Here is a 14408-nt window from a genome sequence, read left to right on the forward strand (position 1 = left end):
GGAAAAAACTCTTAACCCCTCACTGAGACCACTAGGGGTCAGCATTTTTAGTTCCAAAATCCAAGCTATTTCTCTCCTTAATAAAACATGGCTTTTGTTCACACTTATTCTTTCTAACACACAAAATTAAAAGTCAGCAAAGGAATGATGGCATCTTGTAAAATGCTCCATCAAGGGATCCCCAGATCTCGTTTTAGATGTTGCTAATATGTTCCCCTATACGTTTGACCTATGTAAAATTTCTGGATTGCATAAATGACATTGGCAGTGTTACATGTGGAAAATTGATTCAAAGTGTATTTTTTATGACTGACAGGATTAACAAACTCTGTCATCTTGCACGTAAACTTACAATAGGCACAATGTCCACAGGGACATGGTGTGTCCTAGTGATCCTACTGCAAATATTGCCCATGAAATCAAAATTATCCTTGAAGAAGGTCTTAACCTGGGTTATATAACCATGGATGAGTATAAATTTTTGTTTAACAAAAACCCCAGGATTCTAGTTTTTTATAGTCTGCCTAAGATCCACAAAGGAAAAACACCTCCTCCTGGTGGACCTTTTGCCTCAGTGGTATATAATTCCCTGTTACAACTGCATTCAGGCACCTGGGTTTGTGCAGAACTTGGAAAAGTTACCTTTTTTGAACTACAACTCCCATCAGCTCAATCCAGTGGCCATGCTGGCTGTGGCTGATGGGAGTTGTAGTTCAAAAAAGTAACTTTGCCAAGCTCTGGGTTTGTGTATTTATATATGAGCACGCTCAGTGAATTGTTCTTTGTGGTCATTATTATTTTGAGCAGATTTGCTAGAGAAGAATATTTTAGACCAGTTCATGTGAGTAAATTTCCCCCCCACAGATTAATCATGTATATATGGTTTTATGCTATATGAAATTCTTGTACATTAATGTTGTGTGTTCTTATGATTTTGTCCACAGACCCTGATGAAGGCCAAACTACTGAATGGCTGAAACGTGTTGGGCTTTTGTTATAATAAATATTTTTTCAAGCATTTTGGATCCCCCGCCCCTTTTCCTTTTCTTTTGTTTTTGGATGCTTGCCACCTTCTGCTGTTGGATTCACAACTAGGGTTGCCAGTTCAGAAGGATCTCAAAACCTGAGATTTCAGGGGCAGACCCTAGTGATATCACAGGGGCGGGCCTGAGTGATGTCACAGGGGTGGGCCCTAGTGATATCATGGGTGGGCCCGAGTGATTTCATTAAGCACAATACATTAAGCATCAATCACAGCTGCTTGGAGCACACAATTCAAACCAAAATATTTCTCTGATTGGAAATTAAGACAGAAATCTTAGCTAAAAGATGAAGCTTGGGTAGGGAACATTTAATCTAGCCCATGTGCTTCTGGCAAGAAGGGTTTAAGTGCCCTCAGTCACCAGGCCAGTCACTAGAAGGCCATTGTAGGAAGAAAGGAGCCTTGCGTTGTGGAGATGTTAGATGGGAGCACGCAGGAGTAAAGAAGGATGCCCCTGAAGGCTGCAATTCTAAACACACTTACTAAGGGACTAAGCCCCACAGAACTCAACAGGACTTACTTCTGAGTAGATATAGTTTGGATTGTGCTGTCGGTAAAGCTTGACTAGGGATCCTCTGCAAAGATATCCATATCCAAGCAGGGTTAGCAACCCCCTGCCTGGAATGCCCTGCCCTTATCTTTTAACATGGCTGCTCCAAACTTCTTTACAGATCTGACCCTTCACTTCAGAAAGAGGTCTGAGAAATGAGTAAGAGAAAGAAGATTCTCTACCCTTTGTGTCTACCCTGTGGGCTGCTATAAACTCACTTTGACAGCCAACCCAATTCCAGTGAGTAATAACTGACAGAGAGAAAACACATATGGTTTGGTCTACCTTCACAGGCAACAGCTTGGGAACAACAATTGCAGCCACACTCCCCAGTATGTGAATTCTCTTTTACCACTACTGGGCAAGAAACAAACTGTCATGCAACCAGCAAGATGCATCATCAGTGCGTTTAAGGGGGTTGAGCTGAGCGCATTGAACCACTGTTATTGCTTTATGGATGTAAGGGAGTGAGGTTAAAGGTAAATGAAATGCAAATAGAAAAGACAAACAAAAGACAGTGATGATTTCCTAAATGCAATACCATACCAACCACAATAAGATTCTTATGAGTAAGGCAGAAAACTCAGCATCCCACAACCAACCAGGATTCATAATCAAAAACTAAAACTAAAAAATCCTGACAGCCAGTTGGCCAAGGTCACAGAAATGCGCATGCAGCACAACCTGACCTGGGGGCTGCAGTTAGTGCAGAATGCTGTGGTATGATGGCTGAAATGAGTGAGACCCTATCAACATGTAATACATCTGCTCTGAAATCTGCACTGGTTGCTGATTTGCTACCAGGCCAAGTTCAAGGTGTGCTCCCATTTTTAACTGTTTTTGCCAATAATTTTATTGTTTTAATTCCTTCTGCAAACTGCTTTTTTTTTTTTTTACAATAAAGCAGTATATAAATGTTGTAAATAAAATACATAAATAAATTTTGGAGTCACTGTTGACCTTGAGCCTCTTCCTACTTTTAGGAACAAAGAAATCTGGTTTATACTGCCTCAGGCTATTTGGTACCATCTAGCTCAGTACCTATGACAAGGACCTCCATTGGCTCTCCAGGATTCCAGGCAGTAGTCTTTTCCAAAAATTGAATTTTCGACCTTTGCATGTAAAGCATATGCCTTACCACTGAGCTACAAACCTTTCCCTGTTTAAAAAAGTATCTTTTAAAATTGTTCTTTTCAATTTACCTAGGGCAGATCCATACCATTCATTTAAAGCACATTCAACACACATTTGAAGTGCATGAATCCCACCACAGAATCATGGGAACTGTAGTTTGTTAACTTTGCCTGCATGTAAATCATTTTAATTAATTTTTCAAAATGGAAATGAACCACAAAGTGTACTGGGCCATGGGCTACTCACCATCTCTCAGCCTATCTGCCCCTCAGGATGAAAACAACGGAGAGGAACCATGAACACCCCAAGGGAAAAGGGCACACTTAAAATGTAGAGGAAATAATAATCTACATCCATAGTGTGAAATCAAATACTTATTGGGACACAGTATGAAGCAATATTTATGTAAGCATGACTGTCAAAGATGTTGATTATTTACACAACTTGTAAAAATATTTATAGTGCAATCCTATGCTTGTTTACTCAGAAGTAAGTCCCAATGTAATCAATGGGGCTTACTCAAACAGAGTGTGCACAGGACTGCAATCTGAAGTTATAAAGAACTTCACTCATCCAACACAAAATTCAGAACCATACAACTTAAAGCTGCTTTGCAACTGTTTTATAGTTGCTTTTATGGTTGTTGGATTTTAAAGGGATTTATTTCTTGTTGTGAGCTGCCTTGGTTTCCGGTCAGCAATCTTACCTCACAGGGTAAGAAACATCATTCACCCAACCCAAAATTTAGAACCATACCACTTTAAGCTGTTTTGCAACTGTTTATACTTGTTTTTATTGTTCTTGGATTTTAAAGGGATTTATTTCTTATTGTGAGCTGCCTTGGTTTCCAATCACCAACCCTACCTCACAGAGTTGTTGGAAAGACTCCACACACACACACACACACACACACACACACACACACACACACACACACACACAGAGTAGATATAAAAATACATACACCCCATATAATAGTTTATTGTCAAACCAGCTGGCCATTGCAGAATGTTTTTAAAAAGATCAGTATTAGTTTCCTACATAATAAAAACTGTGATACCTAAGTAAGCCCTGCCTAATTGCTTGAAAAAAATAGGATTGGAGAGGGAGATAAAAGACTTACAACACAAACACAATTCTTTGCTATGTTCACTTAAAAGTCCCATTAATTTACAGCACAATCCTAACCATGTCTCCTCAAAAGTAAGTCCTATTGAATTCAATGGGGCTTACTCCAGGTATGTGGGATTAGCATTGCAGCTTTACTCCCAGAAAAGCGAGTATATTGGGAAGGTTTTCAAAATGCTGTCCTCCTCAACAGCCCAGGAAAATTTAAACTTGTTTGACTCCTGCACACAAGAGAGAAAAAAACGGAAAGCTATATACTTACTCAATTGCTGAGATTTTCAGATAAACAGGAAAGAACAACCACTTTCTGGCATTGCAATGGGGTCTAGGCACTGCCTGGAGGTCAACAAATCACAACCCTGACTTCACTTATTGGGTACAAGCCTGAAAGGGTAGGGATAGAGCAGCCTGCCTTGAGCTGATTTAATGGAAGTTGGGGGGCAGCGGCTGACGTTTTGGTGTATATCTTGTGAACCAGACCACCTAGAATTTTTAAAAAAAATTAAAGCGGAAAGTCCGGAGGTTAAGGTGACTCATCAGGAGACCAGGAGAGGGCCCTGTGATGTCCCTGTACATATAATATTGTAAATATTGTAAGTGCAGGTTTATTAGAATATATGTGGTAAGCAGACTGAGTGAGAGGGGGAAGTACATGGGTTGGAATGTTGATGAGTGTTGGATGATGATTGGCTGAGCATTTGAGTGTCTGAAGGTATAAATGAGAAGATGACAGTTGAGAGTTGATTGGTTCGGAGGGTTGGCTGGTTTTGGAGAGGGTTGTTGTGTGGATTGGATTGGGCGGGTAGTGAGGCAGAATACTGATGACTAAGAAACAAAGAGTAACACATCTTATGAAACCACACGCTTGTTGACTAAACCTTTAAGTAATCCTGTTATTCCCTGTGTATATAAATAAATATTTCTTGGTTTACCAAAACACCTGATCCTTGGCTGGACTTTCACAGACCAGAAGGGTGGGCAGGGCATATACTAAGGTTGGGAAACAGTATCAATGGTGGCAGTGGTGAAGAGACATCATCAGGTATCCAGAGCAACCCAGGGCTGTAATCTTTATAGGCACAAAGATACAGGGGGGTTAAGGCCTGTAAGTGCACCCAGACACAACGTAGCGATAAGCCAGGAGGAGATGAAGGCACAGTCTCAAGGCAATATTGTTTACAGGGAGTGTCTGGTGGTGCTGCCTAGCAGTGGGATCTTGAGAGATCTTTGCTAGAGCTGGTGAGAGAACTGTTTTGAGAGCAGGACCCTGAGGTGGGACTGTGAAAGGTGGTACCCACAGGAAGGAGCCTGACAGGCCCCCGAAGTCTCCAGGTGAAAACCGGACACCTGGCAACCCTACTCACAACCCTTTTGAGATAGTTGAGAATTGTAGATGTCAACGTGAAATGGATCTGAAAAGCACTGATTAGTTTTTTTGAACTGCTACATGTTTAAACAAATGTTATTAAAACATTTATTTTAAAAAATGGTGGTAGAAGTAAAGTACCAATTCACCACATATTAACAGCCATTTGGGCATATGTGCCAAGAGGCAACCATGTTAGACACCAGTGTGCTAGCGGAATCATTTTGTTGGATACCGCCCTTACACTGCAATCCTATACATACTTACATGGGAGTAAGCCCCACTGAACTCAATGAGATTTACTTCCGAGTAGATAGGTAAAAATTGTGCATCAAGTGGGTCTTCTATCATTCAGTTTATGATTGGCCATTCTGTTAATGATAGTTTGTAATTACACATTTTACTCTAGCTCTCACTTTTGAACACTTTTTCAAAGACAAAGAAACTTTTGAAGACAAAATTTTATTCTAAATTATCTGTCTGAATTATATTTTTCTGTCTCTTTATATGACAAGATTTCATACCTCCCAAAACTGCTGCTCCTTATTTGTGCATAATACAATTCTAAGTTCCACTGTTTCCAGATGTTTACCTGTCTGACAATTCTCCGTGTGTTCTGCAAATGTTAGCAAGTTCCTGGCAAATACAGGATTTCCAACAGGCTTGAAACAATTTCTTCCATTTTGTGAGTGAGGTAAAGGTCTAGTAAGAAGTAAGGTAAAAAAAAATTATTTTCTTTCCCCATAGATGTTTCCCTATAGCCTTTGGCTACATGAATGAAAGGCAATTCATGCAACCACATTTTCTCTTCCGTTCCTTGTCCAGCCCACAGTATCTCCCAAACTCTTGGGGGGGGGGATGAACAGTGGGGACTGTGTCATATGGGGGAAGTGCCCAAAATTGGGCAGAGAAGTTTCCTTGCTCCAGCAATGAACTGCGGAAGGAAGAAATGAAAGAAAAAGATTAGTTATGGAAGCTCCCTTCTGCTCAGATAACCATTGGATATGACCCTTCCTGAGCTAAGAATGAAGCCATAAACAATATTTGCAGCACAATCCTAGCCATGTTTACTCAGAAGTAAGTCCTATTAAATTCAATGGGGCTTATTCCCAGGTATGTGGGTTTAGCCTTAGTAAGCATTTGGACATTCTGCTGCTGGATGTCGGCGTTTCCATGAGCGATTGGGATTACAATGTAAAAACATATGAACCAGAACTACATGAGAAAAAATGATTCTAATATGACAAACAATCACCATCAGGCTCTTATGGATGTAATCCATGCCAAACTGTCTTTGTCCTATTTATTCTTCTAAGCAGGGCTTATACAGAAGGAACACTCTGGATTTTTTCAGTGGTGTTTACGTTAACCACAAAAATCCAGATATCGGTGGATTATTTGCTTACATTAGCCTAATAGTTTATTATTTTCATTATTTATCTCATTTATGTGTGCTTGACAGAGCTATGTGGGGAAAGAGAGAAGGGAAGCAAAGAAGATAGGGGAAAAACGTTTTTTGGGCTTCTTTATAAGAGAGGCAGCAAACGGGAAGAAACTGTCTTTATGTCGATTAAGTAAGGATAGCCAAGGAATTAAATAGAGGAAAAATGTTGAATTTTAAGAGAGGTTGTGAAGAAGTTACCATGAATGAAGGCAAGGAACAAACTATGGAGGAACCTATAGGACTGGATACAGCATGAAGATACAATCATATGCTCCTTGCTTTCCTGGGCAACATTCAGGCTTAACCTATTCCTTTCTAGTTGCCTCCCTCACCTCAAAGAAAAGGCTGTTGATGTCATACATTTATCAACAAAACCATCTGAAAATATTAAAACTCTAAAAAACCAAACATTATTTAATTTAGGAAGGAAGACACAAAACCTACCTACTCCAGTCTGGAAGATTCTTCTTATAAACAGAATCAAGAGGCAATACCTGCTGCCGACCTTGGGTTTCATCAAAGATACGACGAGCAGCAGCAGTTGTCAGAGTGACTACACAGTCCATGTCACTTGCCAAATGCCAAGAGATTACCTTTGCTGCCTCATTATCTTCAATCTGTGCTAAGTGTGAAATCTGACAAAAAAAATTAAACAATACATTTGAGAGGGTCAGGGGTTTTGGGGTTTTTTGTTTATTGGGAAGAAGAATTTAACTTCCCTGAGAGTCTAGGAACAAGATTAAGCCATCTCCCCTAGTTAGGAATAGCTATCTTTGTTAGGCCTCTAGTCTATAGAAAATCACAGTTATTTCCCCTTGAAGATTTTTTGTTACAAACACACAAGAAGCTGTACACCAGTGGTGGGGAACCTCTGGCTCGTGGTCCAACCACAGCCCCCCTGGCCTCCCCATTTGGCCCGACACCATTTTTGAGTGGGCTCCTGATTGTTCCTTTGCCAGAACAAAGTGCACTCCCAACTGCCCAACAGAAATAATCCTCCATTTCCTTCACCCCCTTCCCACTGTCACTGCTGAGTAAACAAGAGAATAATAGTGGTGGCAGAACAGGATGAATGGAAGAATTCTTTCTCCCCTTTATTCCATCCACTCCCTGCTACCACCACTGCTGCTGGAGCAGCAGCAGTGGTGTCAAAGTGTGGGGTGGGGTCTTGCCACTGCCGCTGTGGTAAGCAGCAGAAGTAAACCTGCATTTTAAAATTAAATTAAATTAAATGTTTAAATGAAGACTTGCTTCTCTTCCTTGTGTGTATGAGACACATGATGGGAAAAATTCAGTCCAAGTGTCAATCACATGGTGTCTTATGTCACATGACTGACAGGTGAATGGCCTCGCCCACCTGTCAAATTTCACCCACAAGGCTTATCCTGAGAAGGATCTGGCCTGTGGAGCCAAAAAGGTTTCTCATCTCTGCTGTACATGGGAATAGTTGTGCACAAAGACACAGTAGTCCATGGATTATTAATCAGTGTGACACAACAGAGGCACTTAAGGAAGTATTACTGGGTGCCTGAGACAACAGTTTTATTCACATTTGCCCATCCCTTCTCTTATATAGACAGACATCTATTACAGTTGTCTAAAACTGGTAATATTACAAAAGGACATGGGTCACATTTTTTGGTCTTGCCCTAAAATAATAAGTTTTTGGACAGCACACTAAACAAAATTGAAATAATAATGAGATATAATCTACCGTTAGTTTCATCAATAGTATTATTTGGCTATGTAAATACCTAGTCCTATCTGAAGATAGATAAATGACACAACACCTTTTGACAGTGGCACAAATGGTAATTTGTGAAAACTGTGGAAAAAAAGAACCCCAGCATCAGAAGAGTGGATTTTAAAGGTCTGGGACACAGTTTATATAGTAAAATTAACCAATATAGTAAGTGTTAATAATTAAAAGCAACAATATCTTGGTTGGTTACAGTTTTTTAAAAAATAAATAAAAAAAACAGGATTATCCTACACAGAATTAAGGGGAAAAAACCTCACTTTGCCCAAAACATCTTGATTGACTTTGGGATAATTTGTGAGCGTGCATGTTCTTCTAGGTTGTTTCATTATTCCTTCCAACTCAGACATCTTCTGTTTTATTAGAGAATCAACATACTGCAGCTGAAAATAAAGGTAAATAATGGCACTGTTATTTACCACATAGAGTTTTGTGTAACTGTAAGAAAATTAAAACTTGCTGTACTGACTTCTTTGGTTTAGACAAATCCTTATTCAAACTGGCATTAAAAGGAGGGCATTATAATACTGCAGCAACTGAATCTGGAATTTTGTCCCTTTTCATCATTGGTAAAATTGATTGCAAAGGTGCAACACTCACCAGCTAAAGGAATTGCAACTAAGAAAAATACTAATGTTTTGAAAAGGGAGCACTACTATGTGTAGTATCAACCAGAAAAACCTTAATTGGCACTAACTGCCAAAAATGCAGACATCGGTTGGCTTTGGGTGCAATGCCAAGCCACAAAGTACGGTTTGTTTAATCATACAGTAGGGCCCCGCTTTACAGTGCTTTGCTTTACAGCGTTCCGCTAATACAGCGGTTGTGAATTGTAGAAAGGCCCCGCTTTACAGTGCTTGTTCCGCTTTTACGGTGGTTTTTTGCCGCCGGGCGCCATTTTGGTCAATGTAAGTCAATGGGATCCGCTTTACAGCAGTTTTCGCTTTACAGCGGGGGTCCAGAACGTAACCCGCTGTATGAGCGGGGCCCTACTGTACTACTTTGCTCCCTCCTTAGTCAAATGGAGAAACAAAGCACAGAATGGCTGGCTTACATGTAAACCAGTGCTTGTGGTTAGTCTCTCCCAAACAAACCATGATTGGGAAACCCAGGCTTTACATCATAGCTTATTTGAAGAGAAAATGGACATTTTCTTAACATTTTTTTGTTCTTTGTTTTTGAGAAGACATTACTAATCTCCAGAATGGTGCTTCCACTTGGAGCACTGAGGCATGGCCATTTAATTGCTTCTCCAAGAGGGGAAGGGCTGCCCCAACTCCCACACTGGAATGGAAGAGCAAGTGACTAGTCAATCCCAAGCCTAAAGGAAAAATAAAATCTATGCAAACCGGCATATGAATCATCCAAAAGGAAAAACAAAACCACCATTAACTAGGAATAGATAACAGAAAAAAGATGGGAAGGGAATTAAAGCTAGGTATACTGATCTACCTCCCTCACATATATGGTGCTGATAGAAGCTATAGATTCCAGAAGAAAGGGTGGGTTGAATGCCCTCCAAGAGACTGAAAACATAAATTCATAGTAAGAAAATTTAAGTTCTCTCTAAAGAGTCCAAGAGGGGATTCCTAATCCTTGGGACCTAATAGAGCAGTATTACTCCCAGGATGAGCATTCTGAGGACCAGAGTGCTACTGTCACACCAGCTTCTGCAGAACCTTGCAACCAAATGCAGAGGAAGAACCATCAATCTTCTTAGTTTCCAACTGAAGTTTGTAATGCTTAGTAATGTGTGAACAGAAGCCCACCACTGCTGCTTTGCAAATGTTTAGAATTAGGAAATCACTTTTAAAAGTTACTGAAGTTGAAATCCGCCTAATGACACCCCCTAGTGAGACTTTCCCTAATGCCTGGATGCAGAGGCTAATTCTTCAACCTATCTAGACATGGTAATTTAGATAATTTATTTCCCTTAGCCTTAGGAAAGTTATCCAATATCAACTTTGTTATGGATCTCAAGGTTTCCATTTTAAAATATATTTTGCTCATGCTTGCTTGGGAACATCTATGAAGTGCCAAGTTCCCTGCTGATCCTGAAGAACGGGAGGCAGAGAGACAATTGTGCAGCCCTGGTGAATTGCTCTGCTACTGTGTTGCCCCTCTTGCCAGCTGGTACACTGGCCTAGTCAGTGAGAAATTGCTGCTGCCACACTATTGGTTCAATGAAGTTATGGATGGCCTACTTAAGCCAGGCAGGATGCCCCACAGATGAAGTCTTTCCACCCTTAAACTTCCCATCCCTCAGAGAACCCCTCGTCCCTTATTAAGACATGTCAGTGTATGTGGGTGAGGAGGTGGAAGAGAAGTCTCAAAATAAAAAGCCTTGAGAAAAATCAAGGGGAAGAGGCCAGTGGAGTTGCTCTCAGGTGTATCAGCTCATCCAGACAGCTGAGCTCATTAGGCAGAGCCAGTCTGGGAGCTGAGGTGCCCCTCCTTACTGGAGAAACAATTAAATGGCTCTGCCTAAGTGCCCCAGAGCCAATCCTGAGGATTAGCAATGACCTCCAGGAGCCCCTGGGGAAACAAACCACAGTGGATGTAATGTTAACCTAGCAGCTCTATGGCTCAACTAAGGGAGGAGCAAAGAGGAAGAGCTCAAAGTATAAGCACATTATGATTAAACAAACCATTCTTCATGGCTCAGTGTTACATCCAAATGTGACCAAAGTATATTATTTGTATATGAGGCATTATTAAGTAATTTGCATTGGACCCAACTGGTACCCCTTCACTCACAGACAGCTCTTTGATTTAGCAGAGTCTTCTGTCAGAAGAACAGAGTTGTTTTTACTGTAAACAGTATTTCTTCATAGATGTCCAGTGGGCTCCAAGATGGGTTGTGCTCCCTGCCCTACAGCTTGGAGACCTAAACTTCAACAGAAGACTTTGCTCCTCCCTTCCTGTTGAGGCTCAGTCACATTTCATGGAACAGCGTAGAGAAAACCAATATCCTCAGGAAAATTAGTAACAGTGGAAAAAAAGTAATGCAGGAGAGTAAAAAACCATTAACACAACATGGAACACTGTGGTTAACAGCACGTTATGAAGACTTAAGTAACAACTGACGCATGTGATCAACAGTTAGAAAGGGAAAAGCACCCCAGGTGCTGTCCCAACACCCTGAGGCAAAAAAGATGTTTACAAGTAGCCAAACAAGGTGGGTCTTGGAGCCCTTTGGACAGAAATACTGTTGAACAGTAAGAACAACTGTTCCTTCTCTCATGAATGTCAGAGGTCTCCATGATGGGGCGTACAAGAGCTAAGGCATTAGGGTGGGATAGCCTCGGATACAGATGGAACTAAAACTTGTAAAACCCTGCATCCAAGGCTGCCTCGGCAGAAGTATGTAAGTCTAACTCACAATACTTTGTGAAGGTAGAAGGTGTGGATCACGTTGCCGCCCTACAGATGTCAGATATGGGAGCATTAGTGGAGAACGCTGCAGATGTCGCTGCTGATCTGGTGAAGTGTGCTGTGATGTTCAGGGGAGAAGGCAAGCGAAGCACTTTGTAGGCCCAAGATATACAGGCTTTAATCCACCTTGATTGTTTGGAACAAGTAAACCTTTTTTGCCCAGAGTGGTCGGATGAAAAGATGCAAATAGAGTGTCAGTTTTATGGAATGGCTTTGTATGATTAATATATACTTCCAGGGCCTGCCTAACATCTAGAGAGTGCCATGTCTTGGGATGGGAGGGTTTAGGACAGAAAGATGGAAGAACTATTTCTTGCTGCTGCTGAAAGGCAGAATGAACCTTTGGAACAAATGCTGCATTAGTATGTAAGACAACACTATCTGAGTGAAAGACACATAAGTTTCTGGCCACTGACAAAGCTTGTAGTTCCAACACCCTGCGGACCATCTGCTACCAAAAAGTTTATCTTCAAAGAAAGAATTTGAAGAGAGACAGAATTAAGAGGTTCAAAAGGTGGTTTTTGGAGCATTGTCAAGACAGTAGGGAGGCTCCAAGTAGGGAAGTGATGCTGTGTTGGGGGATTTGTAGCAGACGCCCCCTTGAGAAAATGTTTTAGCATGGGATGTGAACTCAGGGAACCTGATGCTGTAGTTTCCAGAATAGATGAAAGGGCTGAGGCTTGCTTGCCTCCTCAGAGTGTTAGGGTGCAAACCCAAGTCCAGGCCTTCTTGTAGGAAGGATAAAACATCAGCAATGGGGGTAACTACAGAGTCAATGTTATGATCCTTGCACCAATGTAAGAAGATGGACCAGGTATCCTGATAGGATTTCAGAGTGGAAGGTTTTCAAGTCAATAAAGGAAAGATAGGAAGATAGGCCAGACTTCAGCAATTGGTGCCACTCATCCTCCATGCGGCTAACTGTAGGTGATTTGGATGCAGAAGGGGTCCCTGATGGAGATGGTCCTGTTGCAATGGAAGATGGAATGGAGGAGATCTGGAGAGATGTACTAGTTCCAAAAACCAGGGATGGTGACTTGGCAGTGTGAAGCCACCAGCATTACCTGGGCCCTTTCCCATTTGATCTTCTTCAGCATTCTGGATATCAGTGGTGGTGGGGGAAATGTATAAAGCAGGCCCTTAGGCCACAAAATTGTGAGAGCATCCACCTGTTCTGCCCCTTGGTCTGGGTATCTTGCAAAGAAGCAGTTGACTTGGTGGTTGAGGTGTGACATGAGCAGGTTGACAGAGAAGCAGCTAAACCGGCACTGCAGCATCAGGAACACGCCCCGATTCAGGGTCCACTCCCCTGGGAAGAGACTCAGCTGACTCAGCCAATCTGTTGATGTGCTGTTTTTCCTGTATGTACTCTGCCTTGATGGATGACAAATGGGTTTCTGCCCAATGTAGCATGGAAGACGCCTTGGCTTGAGACTGAGTGCCCCCTTTGCGAATCAAATGAGCTTTGGTACACACCCATGTGGATCAGAACATCCAGGAGATCCATGATGTTGTAAACATGGCCAAGGACCAGGTGGGCTCCTCTGAGCTCTAGCCAGTTGATACTTGTCTGGGCCACTGGCTTTGAGCAAACTGGCCCTAGCAGTGGGCTCCCCATCCTATCTGGCTAACATCTGTTGTGATGACTATCATGGAGGATCTTGAAGTGAGATTTCTTTCCTTTGGTGATGTCCCATGGACTACCATCTGATGGACTCTTTCACTGCCCTGGATAGAATGATGTGTTGATGATGACTGGAGGCTATGTCTTCATGAAACTTCAGCAGAAACCATTGCAGGGGTCTTACAAGAACATGAGCCCATAGCGTGAGACCTATTGCTGAGCTCATCATCCCAAGCAGTTGGGCTAGGACCAGCACATCTACTGAGTGGGACCTCAGAAGGGGAGAAAGCAGGGTTAAGCTCTTCTGAACTCCTTCTGAGGAGACATGCATCCTGCCTTAGTAGCCAAGCCCTAAGATGCTGTAGCTGACGGGATGGAGTCAGATGGCTTTTCTGCTTGTTTATTAAGAAGCCATGGTCCTTTAGGAGTCTTAGGGTCACGTGGATGTCCTCCTGAGCCTGGGTGAATTTGCTGAACGGATCAGGAGATCGTCCAGGTAGGGATGTATGTGTATTCCTTGAAGATGAAGTGTTGCTACAAGGGTCACTATCACCTTTATAAATACTCAGGGCACTTAGGAAAGGCTAAAAGGGAATGCCCAATATTGATAATGGTTGTTGTCATAACAAAGCGGAGAAGGTGCTGGTGAGCTGGTAGGGTTGGAATATGTAAGTAGACCTCCTTGAGGTCTATGGAGCCCATGAAGTCCAGTAGTTGAAGTGCTTCCCGAATAGTCAAAAGGGATTCCATCTGTAATTTTTTTGTAGACTACAAATTGACTGAGGAATCTGAGATTGAGTACTGTGTGCCAAGATCTGTCCCTCTTCCGCACCAAAATGAATACAGTAGGGCCCCACTCATATGGCGGGTTATGTTCCAGCCCCCCACCGAAAAGTGAAAACCGTCAGAAAGTGGGGCCCTACTAT

General features: G+C 41.9%; 1 protein-coding gene across 4 annotated transcripts in view; it reads right to left on the reverse strand.

Moving 5' to 3' along the window:
• SMCHD1 (structural maintenance of chromosomes flexible hinge domain containing 1) overlaps positions 1–14408 on the reverse strand; it is a 238696-nt gene that overhangs the window by 23559 nt on the left and 200729 nt on the right. For all 4 annotated transcript variants that reach the window (XM_061596291.1, XM_061596298.1, XM_061596308.1 and 1 more), the window contains 3 exons: positions 8684–8806; positions 7109–7299; positions 5813–5922 (listed from right to left, as the gene is read on the reverse strand). In XM_061596291.1, coding sequence (XP_061452275.1) covers positions 5813–5922; positions 7109–7299; positions 8684–8806 — 424 coding nt within the window. The remainder of the gene's footprint in view (positions 1–5812; positions 5923–7108; positions 7300–8683; positions 8807–14408) is intronic.

Source organism: Rhineura floridana, chromosome 1 (assembly GCF_030035675.1).
Source record: "Rhineura floridana isolate rRhiFlo1 chromosome 1, rRhiFlo1.hap2, whole genome shotgun sequence".
Lineage (NCBI taxonomy): Eukaryota > Metazoa > Chordata > Lepidosauria > Squamata > Rhineuridae > Rhineura > Rhineura floridana.